This window comes from Sinocyclocheilus rhinocerous, unplaced genomic scaffold (assembly GCF_001515625.1).
Source record: "Sinocyclocheilus rhinocerous isolate Xijiao unplaced genomic scaffold, SAMN03320098_v1.1 scaffold558, whole genome shotgun sequence".
NCBI lineage: Eukaryota > Metazoa > Chordata > Actinopteri > Cypriniformes > Cyprinidae > Sinocyclocheilus > Sinocyclocheilus rhinocerous.
Window position 1 is genome coordinate 917,813 of NW_015634502.1, and position 13,383 is coordinate 931,195.

The window sequence follows — 13,383 nt, forward strand, 5'->3', positions numbered from 1 at the left end:
GGGGAACGCAGCGATATCCATCAAGTACATCACAGACGGTGTCTCTTACTGTAGTGCATTTACTCTGGATGTAAAGACCTTGACCTAAAAGAGCACATTTAGAAACCCATTCACATAGGCAATACTGCAAAATTACAAAAGGAATACACATGAAATATATAAACATACTTTCAGCACATTGTCTGCACGGGAAGCACTGATAAAGACCATTGGGTTCACTCATGAATGTTCCTGGACTGCAGGGTATACATGTGGTACTGAAATCACCAGTGCAGTCATGGTACACCACTGACCCTGCAAACAACAAATATTAACAAGACACAAGGTGGTGACCAAGCAATTCAAGGATCTCCTGGAAAAATAAAAAAATTATGGGTCCCTATTAGACGTCCCAATTAGACGTCTATACGTTAGTGCCCCTCCTTGTCACAGGGCCTATGACAATACGTGATTATGTTGTTGTTCATAGATATTCATGTGATTTCATAAGTTCTCCAGAGTTGTACAGTTCAGTTTTAGTTGAAGGTGGAGTGGGAGGCAGGGCCAGAGTGGGACTCATTTTCAGCCCTGGAGTTTCATGCCTTATGTTATGTCCTGAGACGTATTTTATTTGTGATTTGTTCTATGTGCTTTGTGTTGTTTTCTTTTGTTTGTTTTTTTCCCTTGTCTACTGCTACCATTCTCATGCAGGTGATTGGGTTCACCTGTTGCTGATTTGCTGCCCATTCACCTCAGCTTCACTGATTGGCTGCAGCCAGGAGAAAGCCAGCATATAAAGCCAGCACTGCCTCACAACAAGCTGAGAGAGATGCAGATTGTTACCTGTCACATGGACTTTTCGCTGGCTCCAGATAACTTTATTATGTCTGCTGTTATTAAGTGCGAACCATTGGTGCTACTGTGGATTTAGTTGGAGACTTATAAGTTTGTTCAGAATTTAGGTTTTGTAAGGAACTTGTAGGGAGGTGGGTGCCTTTTTCTTTAATTGCTTTTCTCCTGGTTATCTGGGTAGTCAAGGAGATAGGGAAGTTCATTTTATTCATTTTCTTTTGGTTTGTGTGGGTAAGTTATGGTTAAAACTGAGTTAGAAATCTTTTTGTTTGTTGTGTTTGGCCTTTTCCCCCTCCTGCAGCTTATGTTTCCCTTTCTTTTTCTTATGATTTAATAAACTTAATTTCCTTTGTTTGGAGGTGTGTTATTGGGGCTGGAGACAAGAGGTCCCTGTGTTTTCTTTCTCCAAAATGTGTTACTGCTAGGTCCATTACCTCTAGACTAAAAGGGCTAGCACGTAACACTTCATGACTGACTATTAAAATGATGTAATTAAAACCTCCGTAGATATAAGTCTGCAATAGTGCACTGTTCTCTACAGCCTGGTAATTGATTGTATTTTTCTAGAGCTTTTGTTTTGATGTATTTAACAATTTACATTTTTTTTTTTTAAAGGAAATTAAGCAACAGAACAAGGGACACTCAAAATATTTGTACTGTAGGCCTACCATAATGGGGGAGCGCGGGACACAAAGTAGGGATGGGAATAGCCCTGAATAGCTCTAGAGTCGGAGTCGACTCCAGCACTGGAATCGATTCTCGTTGTCGACTCCGAGATCGTGGATGTCTTCACTGATTCTCAAATTTCTATATAGTGTCTGGGAATTGAGAGCAATATATGTTAGCAAAGAGTGAACGAAATTAAAATGAAGATCCGTTTGCGGTGCAGAAGCAGCAGCACGGGCTCATTGTGCTTTCACATAAGACGCGTTTGAGCGCGCTATGATTAGCGGCTGTTTGAAACGGGCCATGCACGCGTGCATCGGAGTTGTCGCAGAAACGATTTTCCCCCATACCTTTATCCTACGTGAAGGTTATTTTAGAAATAAATAACAGTCATAGTAAATTTAGTTTGCAATTATACATGCTTCTGTGACAGCTTTGTAGTTTAATTGATACTTTGTTATGCGATGTTATGTTTAATGCAATGCAATTTGGTTTTCCATGGTTAACCTAGGCTGTTTGTGTTCAATCATTAACCTTAAATCATTAAAAACTCACATAATAAACAAATCAATAAGTTTACATTTGTATGCATTTACCAATTGATTGTTTTCTTTAAAAAAAAAAAAACACCAGCTTTTCTAATCTTTTTGTATTCTATCTATTTGTTTTCTTTTAATTTATTATACAATTAACAAATGCAAAAAAGGCCTCAACACTAGCTTGCTCTATTCTTTTTCTATTCTATCAATTTTCTTTTTATTTATTATATAATAAAAAAAATCTTGCTATGTGTACTATGTTAAGCTAACTGAGACTTGTTATAGCACTTGCATATCATTGCTCTTTTGTTGATTTTGATTGCTTCCATTGTCCTCATTTGTAAGTTTCAGTTTGGATAAAAGCATCTGCTAAATGACTAAATGTAAATGGATTTTATGTATTTTTTTTTTTATATATATCAATGCTGTTTAAGACAATAGCGCAGGGGTTAGAGCAAAAAAAATATTTTGACTGAAAATGTTTCCTTGGCCAAACCCCATTCCACAGCCATACCTGTAACACACCCAGTTTAAGAGCAGTTTTTTCTTCTTGTAAAATTGGAGCGCTTGTCCTCCTAATTTAAAAAATGTAGGAGCACCTTCTAATCAATAATAAAAAAATTCTGATCAAAAATTAGCCTTTCTAATACGAGGTGGCATTTGACTCAAAGTGATTTACAGGGGCATTTTCTTTTTACCTTCGTAAATGCATTTTTCTAATTTTATTAAAAAGTATGCAGTGTTTCCTCTAGGATTTTTTCCAACTGTGGTGGCAGGACTAGTTCCCATGGACCACGCTACCTCCCCACCCAAGAATCATATGCACTCAGAATTAAATTTATTTTAACTAAAAAAGACAAGTAAATTGTAAATAATAAAATAAGAACAAATAAATTAATGACAATCAACAGCACAAACAAAAACAATAAGATACAAATGAAATTAACAGTACTTTAATTTTTTCAGTTAGGTCTAACTATAATCTATTGTAAAATACTATTGTTATTAATACTGTAAAATAACACTAGATAGTCTTCACTGTATAATGAAAGACTGCAGCAGGTTTATTTAGGCTGCTGTCTCTTTAAAGGGGTCATATGATGCTTTTTTAAAGATCATTATTTGGTGTAACAGAATATGTTGACATGCTTTAATGTTCAAAAAACACATTATTTTTCAAATACTGTATTCTCGGTCATTAGAAGTATGTGTATAAAACACACAACATTTACCAGACAGCTTCTCTCTTTTTTAACACACTGAATGGTGATACACTATATATTTCTCGTTTTTGTTTTTAGTAGGCATCCAAGCAAAAGAGAATGACTCCCTGTCACAATTAGTGTAATTAAAGTAAAAAAATTATGTCAAGCTTTTGTTTAAAATGCAGTTGGGAAGCATTTTAAACAAGAAATAAAACCAATAATTAATAATTTCCTTTAAGTTCACTGTTGGTTGTTTTACTTGTTAAAATAAGTAAACCAACAAAAGGATTTTTTTTTTATGTCGTCATTTATGCTTTAAAGGGGTCATATGATGCGATTTCAATTTTTCCTTTCTCTTTGGAGTGTTACAAGCTCTTGGTGCATAAAGAAGATCTGTAAAGTTGCAAAGACTAAAGTCTCAAATCCAAAGAGATATTCTTTATAAAAGTTAAGAGTCAGCCACGCCTACCTAAAACGGCTCGTTCTAACATGCCCCCACATATCTACCTCACTATGTGGAAAGATTTGCATAACGCCGCCCAAATGTTCACGCAAAGAAAGAAGGCGTAACTTTTATTCTCACTGTAGTATTGTTTGCCGCCATGCCGAAACTACTTTGTTTGGTCTTCCAAAAGAGATTTAAATTATAATAAGCCTTAAAGTTGTGCATACTTAAGGGCGTGGCCACTTGAGTGACAGGTGGATTGCCGCTGCTGTCACCACCGTCGAGCTAGGTGGGCGTGGCTTCACCAACCTTCTCCCGCCTCTTTGCCCATTTTCGATTATCCGGGAGTGACGCGCTGCCAAGATGGCGACGACCACCTCCACCCACTTTTGAGCTTCAAAAACGCTCTTCGGAAATCTACGGGTGACGTCACGGACACTACGTCCATGTTTTTATACAGTCTATGGTTGATGTAGGGGCTGTTTGATTTATTTATTTGTTTTTTGTTTTTTTTAGGCTTTCCAAGCTCTTTAGTTGATTGGAAAGTGAAAGTGAGGTGTGGCCAAGTATGGTGACCCATACTTGGAATTTGTCCTCTGCATTTAACCCATCCAAGTGCACACACACAGTAGTGAACACACACCCGGAGCAGTAGGCAGCCATATTGCAGCGGCTGCCCGGGGAGCAGCTGGGGGTTCAGTGCCTTGCTCAAGGGTATCGAGGGTGGATGAGAGCACTGGTTATTCATTCCCCCCACCTACAATTCCTGCCGGTCTCAGACTCAAACTCGCAACCTTTGGGTTAAAAGTCTGACTCTATAACCATTAGGCCACAGCTGCCCCTGAAACTTCATAATTCCAAGAAACAAACTTTCTTTCTTTGTTTCTGGTGGTGGCGCTAATGCACCAAAAGTTGGTTTGCCAACCGTTAATAAAAAGGAGAAGTAGAAGACGCAACTTCGCAACAGTTGATTAATTTAGAGGAAGGAGCGAACATGAGGGCGACTTTTTTTATTTACGCATTAGGTAAGATGACCTGTTTCAAGAAAAATCCTCCTCGCTCATCCAAAAACAAACTACTCCAGCATATTCAGTTGTCAGACACGACTGGAACTTAATGGGTTTGGTGAAAACAGGGATAAAAAGTACCCCATGCCCACGGTTGAAATTACACACAATGAATGCTATAAGTGAATTAATGTGTGCTGTAACTAAAAGACATGTGACTGCTCAGTTTACAGTAGACAAATTCTGAAAATCACTTCAAGTCTCTCTCTTTTTTTAATGATATCTTTAAAGAAATTGCAGTTTTGGATACTCGCACAACTTGATACTACCTCAACTTGATAGATGATAAAATTAAGAATTGATCTAATGCTTTAACTGCACTGTGACAGGGTAACTGGCTACTGTATTGTCTGCTCATATTGTCTGCTCCTAAACTTTTATGGTTAAGTTCATTTAAATATTTTAACATTGAAATATTTAAGGGAAATTTTTGGTTTGTATTTTTGTCACACTAGAATATACAGCAGTAAAAAAAGAAAGGAATTTAGATAAATTAGATGTAGGGCACAGATATAACATATAAAACCATAAAAAATATAATCTTTACAAAAGGAAAGGCATAAATACAGAAATGGAATTATAATGCTTAGTTACCGTAAATATTATAATAGAGTACTACAGTTTTTGCTAGCTATACCAAGCATGGTCCCCTTCGCAGCTACAGTCAATAAAATCAAATGATGAAGACAACTCTCTGATAAAAGTAATGACATTTTTTTTAATCACAGTCAAACAACCTTTTTTTTCAAACAAACAATCTATTTTTCCTAAGTCTCCCTAGCCATGTTCTCCCAACATACCTGTCACAACCAACAGAATTAATTCCAAAAACAAATATTTGTTGTTGTTTTTTCAGATGGATGCTTCCAGTGTAGACATTGCAACAATTCCAATTTTAGTATCACTTATTATTTTTAAATGTGTTTATTGATTAATGTTCCTACCAATATTGCACATTGGACAACACTCCCCAACAGTTGATTTATAGTCACTTGGGCCACAAGCTCCTCCAAATGAAAGAACTGTACAAACAACTGTTAGGAAAAAGAATAAGATAATTTAAGAAACCACATAATTTAAAACACTCAATATTTATTTTATGTTTCATTTCATTCATGTCATATTGGCACTAAAATTATCACTTCACCTATGTCTATGATTTATTAATAAAATAAAATAAAATAAAATAAAATAAAATAAAATAAAATAAAATAAAATAAAATAAAATAAAATAAAATAAAATAAAATAAAATAAAATAAATAAAATAAAAAATAAATAAATAAATAAAATAAAATAAAATAATAAAATAAAATAAAGAATCAGCTGCAGAACCAAAGGTGAGCCAAACGTGCTATACATCGTAAAACGTATTGAAAAGTTTTGACGCTTCGCAAAACTTAATAAAACTTTCACTTTCGAAATGAATTCGCCGTTATCTATTCTAATGTTTTGAGTGTGTTATTGCATTTTGACTTTTCAAATCTCAATACAACCGGAACACGTTGCTCTTCGTCTTACCGAAAAGGAGCTCAACAAATCCCAAAAACCGCGTTCTCATGTTGTACAGCTTGTAATAGTCTCGCGTAGCCAGACCTTCAGACTGATGGCAGAAGTTCAGCCAGCAGTCCGTGGGCGTGATGTATGGGATATGGGAAGCCAAACACACCAAAAGTGGGATGAAACAGCGCGGTATTAAAGTGTTCGCGCCGCGCTGACCTGTCATTGGCGCCGCTCAATGGACCGAGCTGCGCGACCGACTCGACAGCGCAGAGAGAACGTGTTTACTAGGCCACCGCCACCGAACTGACAGCGCAGCGCTGATCAGTTACAACAGCGCAGAGGCAACATTACTCTCCGCAGAAGTTCGTGTTTTTTTCCTGCACATAACATAATGAAGATCAGTATTAAGTTATTACATTTCTTTTGCTTACCTTTCTATGTTAACAGTTGTACTTTGAAAAACTGCAAATATAAGACTTTAATAAATTTACAATACCATAGTCCTCTTGAGGAGCACACCCAGCTTCTAGTATATATATATTTTTTATTTTGTACTTAGTTATTATTGTTGTTGTCGTCAAGTTCTACATTCAGCACAATATTGCCCATTTTAAATTTGAACTATTATTAAATAGCCTAGTAGTATATATATGGGATTTGTGTTGTCTCTAGTAAAGGGAACGTTGTTATTTAACTTTAACATTGCAATTTTATATAATGGATACGGTTTGCAAGGCTTTTCTCTACACTCCAAATTAAATAAATAAATTGTAATTAATTAAAAAAAAATCTTTAAAAATTAGGGACAGTGTATGTAAATTCAATATGATGTATTTTGAATTTTGCACTGCATTGTGTTTTAGGTTTATCGGAAAACACATTAAAATTAACCATGATTTTATTACACTAACCTTTTAACCATACATTTGTAGTTAAACTGTGGGTTAAAAAAAATGACAAAATCTATCCATGGTTACTGCACTTTTACTATTCTGTGAAAATTAAATAACATTTGGATGTAAATGGTCGGCATAAAAGTAATGTGCGGCTAAACCGGCTGCGTCCTGTGGATCACCTTTATCTGATTGTCGGGGTCCGGAATCATCAAGCACGGCATTAATATCTTCATCTGAGTTTTTCGTTGTATCCAGATTTCTCTGCAGTTCGTGTATGTTGTTAAAAACGCATAACATCATTTTATTCCACACAACAGGCAAGAATTACCGTTAAGTCTATTATCCGCAGCTCGGTCCATTGAGCCACGCCGATGACAGGTCAGCGCGGCGCGAACACTTTAATACCATCAGTACATTTTACTCTTTTTTTCCAAGTATAATCAAATGCTACAGTTACACAAATATCCTTAAATGTAAAATTTACTTAAAAGGGTTGTTTGGCTTCCCATAGTATGATGTCTGAGGCTGAGACAGCTTGTAAACCTCCACCATCTTTGTCCTTGTTTTAAACCGCCATTTTGAATCTTTTAAACCTTCAGCTTTGGTACGCGGCGCCCACAAGAACAACCTTCACGTGCATTAGTTGTAACATTTAGTATTTTTTATCCTTGAAAACGTTGAAACTGAAGGCGAATATAAGGAACTTGATTTTCCTGTAGAGTAGCAAATAATGGAACTACAATTACAAACGGACACAGTAAGTTGTGAGAATTAAAACAGAATACACCCTTTTAAATATCAACCACGTCATTCAAAACAGTCTTATTTCATGGAGAAAAAAAAGCTAACTGCATATTATGCCTTCATTTTGTCCTCAATCTATTGTATTTCCAGACATTAATTCTTGACTTTCGTGAATTAATTTCGCACGACATCAAAACGTTTAATGTGCTGGGACCCACATGAATGTGACATCTTTCCCTTGTCTGATTATTCTTTAATGCAGATCCTGATGGCTTTTGGCTGTGCCCGACTTAATGCTTGTAAGGGCAGAACATATTAAAATGTTGATGCACCTAGTTTGTTCAATCCATTCAATGACGCCATCAGTATGGCAAACAGTTCTACAGTATAAATATTAAACAATCAGAGATGTGCTTTGGCTGAAACCCGCTCGGTAATAGGCACATTAAAACCAGCAACTGTTGTCTCTGCAGATCTGATCATGTCTTCATCTTTATTAAAGTAATTTTGTAATGGTGTTAGTTAAGGCTTAAATGGAGTTTATTTTGTACATCACAACACAACTGGTGTACATAGCTTTTTGTCTTAATGAAAAGGAAAACTTCTCACAAACATCATTCTCAAGCTGATTCAGCTTGATTAAAAAAAAAGGTATTTTAACCTTAAGGCTTCAGCATATGCCACGTCAACAACAACTATAATGTTCACCATTGCACAAGTTTTTAACATTTTAAGTACACTGTCACTTGTGAAAAACATTATGTACGGAAAGAGTGAACAATTTGATCAACTTAAGTGGTAAATTAACAGGTTTTAGAAATAATCCACATTGTACCAAAAAAGTTATGCAAAAATATTTCAAAAGATTTGTGAAAAGGCTGTACATATAAAACTTAATATAAGCTAAAAAGAAAAAAAAAACAGGATCAGCCTGAACAATGAAAGGGAAGTGCTTGTATATAAACTGCAGCAGAGCATGATGCATCATGATGAGCAAGATGAACAATTATCAATGGATCAAACTCACTCAGAATGCAGACCATTTCTGACAATCTTAAGGCCCGTTCACACCAAGAACTATAATGGTAACTATAACAAACTAAAAAAATAAATAAAAAAATTGCTAGAAAAAAGTCAGAATTGTAAGATAGAAAATCGCATTTACTTTATTTTTTATTCCGTGGCGGAAACAAGCTTCCATATGAATGGGCCTTTAGTGTATTCTTTTAAGTTTTGTTACTGTATATGGGCAAAGACAAATCATATCAAACAGTGAAATCATTCACAGGACCATCAACTTCTCCATCTTTGAGCCTACACACAACTACAGCTTTGGACACGCCCAGTAATGTGACAAAAATTAAAAAAAAAAAAATTATTTCCAAAAAACAAAACAAAGGGTCAGTCGTGGCCTAATGGTTAGAGTCGGACTTGTAACCCAAAGGTTGTGGGTTCGAGTCTCAGGTCCGGCAGGAATTGTCGGTGGGGGGAGTGAATAACCAGCGCTCTCTTCCACCTTCAATACCACGACTGAGGTGAGACCCTTGAGCAAGGCACCGAACCCCCAACTGCTCCCCGGGCGCCGCAGCAAAATAATGTCTGCCCACTGCTCCCGGTGTGTGTTCACGGTGTGTGTGCGCGTGTTTATTCACTACTCACTACTGCGTGTCTGCACTTGGATGGTTTAAATGCAGAGCACAAATTCCAAGTATGGGACACCATACTTGGCCACACGTCACATCCTTTCCTTTCCTTTCCACATTGTGTCACTAACAGTCACTGTCGCTGGAAATCATGAATTCTAATTGAAAACAAACCAATTCTGGTCTTTTTGTTGCTGCAGATCGCTGTCAGTGAAACCAGCCCTTAAGTCTTCTCTCCTAGTAGATGTTGTTCTTGTGTGGCAGAATGTGCTTATGGTGAAAACCTTTATCAGCACAGTCCCTGGAGGGTTTTCACTTCTCCATCACAGGATGATGTGTGAAGAGTAACATACAGTTTCAAGTATCATCTGTTGGTTCCTCATAGCTTTCCTCTCTATAAATAAATATTTTGCATAATAGGATTTTTAGTACATCACGATTTTTATACAAAGAAAAGAATACTGATGGAAATTAGTCCCCCTTACGGTGTTTGGGCTGATGTTGTTTCTTCAATGGGAGTCTGTTAAATAAAACACCAAAGTCCAGTCAAATCTTGAAAGTGTGTGAAATAACTCAAAACAGGAAAATTATTTACAAAACATAATTCCTATTAGGACTAATAAGCAGATTACAATTACACTCGTTTGCCACACAAAGAAACAGCAGCATAATATGTGACGATGAGGATATATTAATGGCATCATGCATATAGTTAGAGTTTGAAAACTTACCTTATATCTTTTATCACCTGCAAAACATAATAGAAATTATATTTAAAATAAAAAAAGCATAACTGCAGTGCAATAAGCATAAAAAATCATTATTAATGTTATATAGGAATTTCACATGACTCATCACTGTCATTATAAAAGTCTAATGAAGTGAAGTGCTAAGAAAAATCTGAAAGTTCTGGATATGATGGGAAGTGATTAGCCAGACTTTTAACTCAACACAAGTTCTGGTTCATATTTCATCTTGTTCCACTTAAAGGTTTTTTCCTTTTACTTTAGTGTGCTTTGTAGCTGTTTGTGCACGTATAAGATCTGCAAATTTACAAAGCTCAAAGTCTCCCACAAAAGGAATTTTTCTATGTAAAAGAGAAGACTGATGCAGACCGGCCGAAAACGCCTCGATTGAATACTCCCTCACATATCTACGTAGAAACATTTGCATAATACCACCCAAATGGATACGCAAAGAAAGAAGGCATGGTTTCAGGTATCGCCATGTCGTGGAGACACTGTGTTTCTATGTGAAAGCAAAAGCACTTTTTTCACTTTCCTTCCAAAAGTGGATGCAATTAGGAGTCTGTGGTTAAAATTTATTTACAACACTGTTCCAGAACAGTACGACCCAAATGTTCGAGTGTGTGCAGTTACAAAGGAAAGTTTCCTGAACCTGGGAGAGTACAGTGTGCAGAAAGGCTGTTTCTAAAAAAATGGGGCAATTCCAAATTTGCTAGGACAATCTGACACTTTTGAATCAGAGCCCATAATTATGTTTTATAATTTTCTATTGACTTTTCAAATGCAGTTTTGGTGAAGTGTAGAGTAACACATATTGTTTGTCGTTCTTACGATCACAAGTGCAGACAGAGATGGAGTTATGTTTACAAATGTAGTATCCTCTGTTCTCTGCTTATAACTGGTGGCAAAAAGACGACAAACATGATTCACTACGTGTTCTGCTTCACACTGGATGCTCAAGTAGAGCTGAAGCAGGACACGCCCATTGTGATATAGTAATGCAAAAAGCATCAGACGCTCAATGAACAAACTGTGGGTAGTCCATGGACATGCTGCCTGAGGTTTAGACAAGGCAGAGACTGACAGCCATGAGTCTTTATATTTCAAAAAGATCATTTTTGTAGAACACTGGGGTCCAAGCAACAGTAAAGCCCATTGACTTTTAGTGTACAGACACAAAAAAACCACTTTTTTTTTTTTTTTTTAAATACCACGATTGACAGCCCTAAACAAAATACAAAAATAAATAAAAATATTTTTTGCTAGGTCTTTTTCAAGTTGATTCATTTACCTCCACAAGATGATACTGCTACAATTTTAGTTAAAATGGATTGCTTTCTGCTTAAGCATTAAATTGCTGTAAGTGAACAAATTCAATAAAAATAAACAATGTATCCACTCACCATTATTGATCTTCTGAGCTTCTGAGCCTAAACACAAGTAGAGTACTACTAGAACAGCTGCAAATATTACAGTGGTCATTAAAAAAGCTATGAGACCATATCTTTTCCTTGTCTTCTGTTCACATGTGACATCTTTTACAGGACTGCCATCTTCTGCCTGAATCTCATTTCTGGCTGCACAGCTTAAGAAAAATGACGACAATACTGAATGAATAACAGATAGAAATTCAAATCAGACATCGCTAGGGATGGGCGATACCTCTTATTTTATTTTCGATCCGATACCGATATTTTCAAGCCCAGTATCGCCGATATCAGTACCGATTAGGGATGGCTCGATACCGATCCGATACCAAAAATTCTGAGTATCTGCCGATACCAGCGCAGTTTTATTAAATGAGTGTAGAATTTCTATACCTCAATGTGTAGGTCGATCATCACTCTTTTGTATGTTACACACAATCTACTAAGTATAGACAGCATCATTATAAAGAAAAAATAACAAACAAAAAAATATAATCAAAATCTGTGACAAAAATACTATTATAAACTAGGTTAATGAATAATTCAGTAGCAAAAGTTACTCTAGAAAAATCATGAGTGCACAATAATTGTATAAAAAACTAAACTTTTAGTGAAAAAAAAATACATTATTTAGTGGGTAACAAATAAAAGTGAATAAGTGTAGGGCTAAATCTGGTAGGCCTACACATTGCTCTTTGTATTGTTGTAAAATACATTCATGAAAAACAAGTAATATATTTATATATAAATATATACTATAGTAGTCAACATCTGAAGTGGATCAAAACCTTTCATCAAAGTTGTCCTAAAACCAAAACAATACCCGTTCTTGTCTTAGGACAACTCTGATTAACTTTTTTGATCCACTTCAAAAGTTGACTACTGTATAAATTAAAAGACATTTCTTTTAAATGTATGGCAGAGTAATGAGGCAGCAACATATGATAGATAAGACGAACAAGAACGGCTATTAATAATCTTTCATTGCGCAAAAGTATTATGATACTAAAGGCTACAAATACAGAGCGGCTCAAAGCGCTTATGCGTATCCCGTGCGCAGAATGACGCGCTTGAAGCAACACGGAGTGTGCGCAGAGCTCCGCATAGAGAAGTTCAAAGCACAAAGTGTAGAGATACTGATGCGTAGTCACTAGTGTATTGAATATGTGCGTTAGTTTATTGAGCCTTTTCTTTTAACAGTTTTGCATTTCTGTTACTGTGCTCATGATGAACAAATTATAGTGCTCTCTACTCCAGTCTTGTGATCTAACCAGATATTCGGTAGAAATTTACACGATTTAGAAACAGCACGAAACTCCAGCAAGATAAATTCCTTTTATGCAAAACCATTTATCTTTATTTACAGATCAAGTATAACATTAGGAACATTTAATCATCTTGGAGAGAGTTTCATCGTCTTGACTGTCATAATAACCGAACGTGACATGCAGTTTGAATGCTGAATGGAGGATGACAGACAGTCGCTGCGGAGAGAAGAGTTTACGTGAACTTGACTTAAATATTCATCTGTACCTCACATTAAACTATGGAAAACCTTCAGAACACTTGAAATATAGTGCACGAAAACTTTATGGTGCTTTATAATGTTTTTGTGGCTTTCGTGGGGCTTAATAATAACACAGAATAGTATACGCACTATATCGGATTTGGAT

The 13,383-nt window shown here is 36.0% G+C and overlaps 2 protein-coding genes across 2 annotated transcripts in view; both read right to left on the minus strand.

Moving 5' to 3' along the window:
* The window catches only part of LOC107745823 (tumor necrosis factor receptor superfamily member 16-like), an 8,971-nt gene extending 2,494 nt beyond the window's left edge, over positions 1 to 6,477 (minus strand). The window contains exons 1-3 of the mRNA XM_016559827.1: positions 6,273 to 6,477; positions 5,698 to 5,787; positions 169 to 294 (exon numbers count right to left, since the gene is read on the minus strand). Of these exons, the coding sequence (XP_016415313.1) occupies positions 169 to 294; positions 5,698 to 5,787; positions 6,273 to 6,477 (421 nt within the window). The remainder of the gene's footprint in view (positions 1 to 168; positions 295 to 5,697; positions 5,788 to 6,272) is intronic.
* Positions 6,478 to 11,301: 4,824 nt separating this feature from the next.
* LOC107745825 (tumor necrosis factor receptor superfamily member 5-like) overlaps positions 11,302 to 13,383 on the minus strand; it is a 13,886-nt gene continuing 11,804 nt past the window's right edge. Inside the window, exons 6-7 of the mRNA XM_016559828.1 lie at positions 11,687 to 11,868; positions 11,302 to 11,339 (exon numbers count right to left, since the gene is read on the minus strand). Coding sequence (XP_016415314.1) covers positions 11,302 to 11,339; positions 11,687 to 11,868 — 220 coding nt within the window. The remainder of the gene's footprint in view (positions 11,340 to 11,686; positions 11,869 to 13,383) is intronic.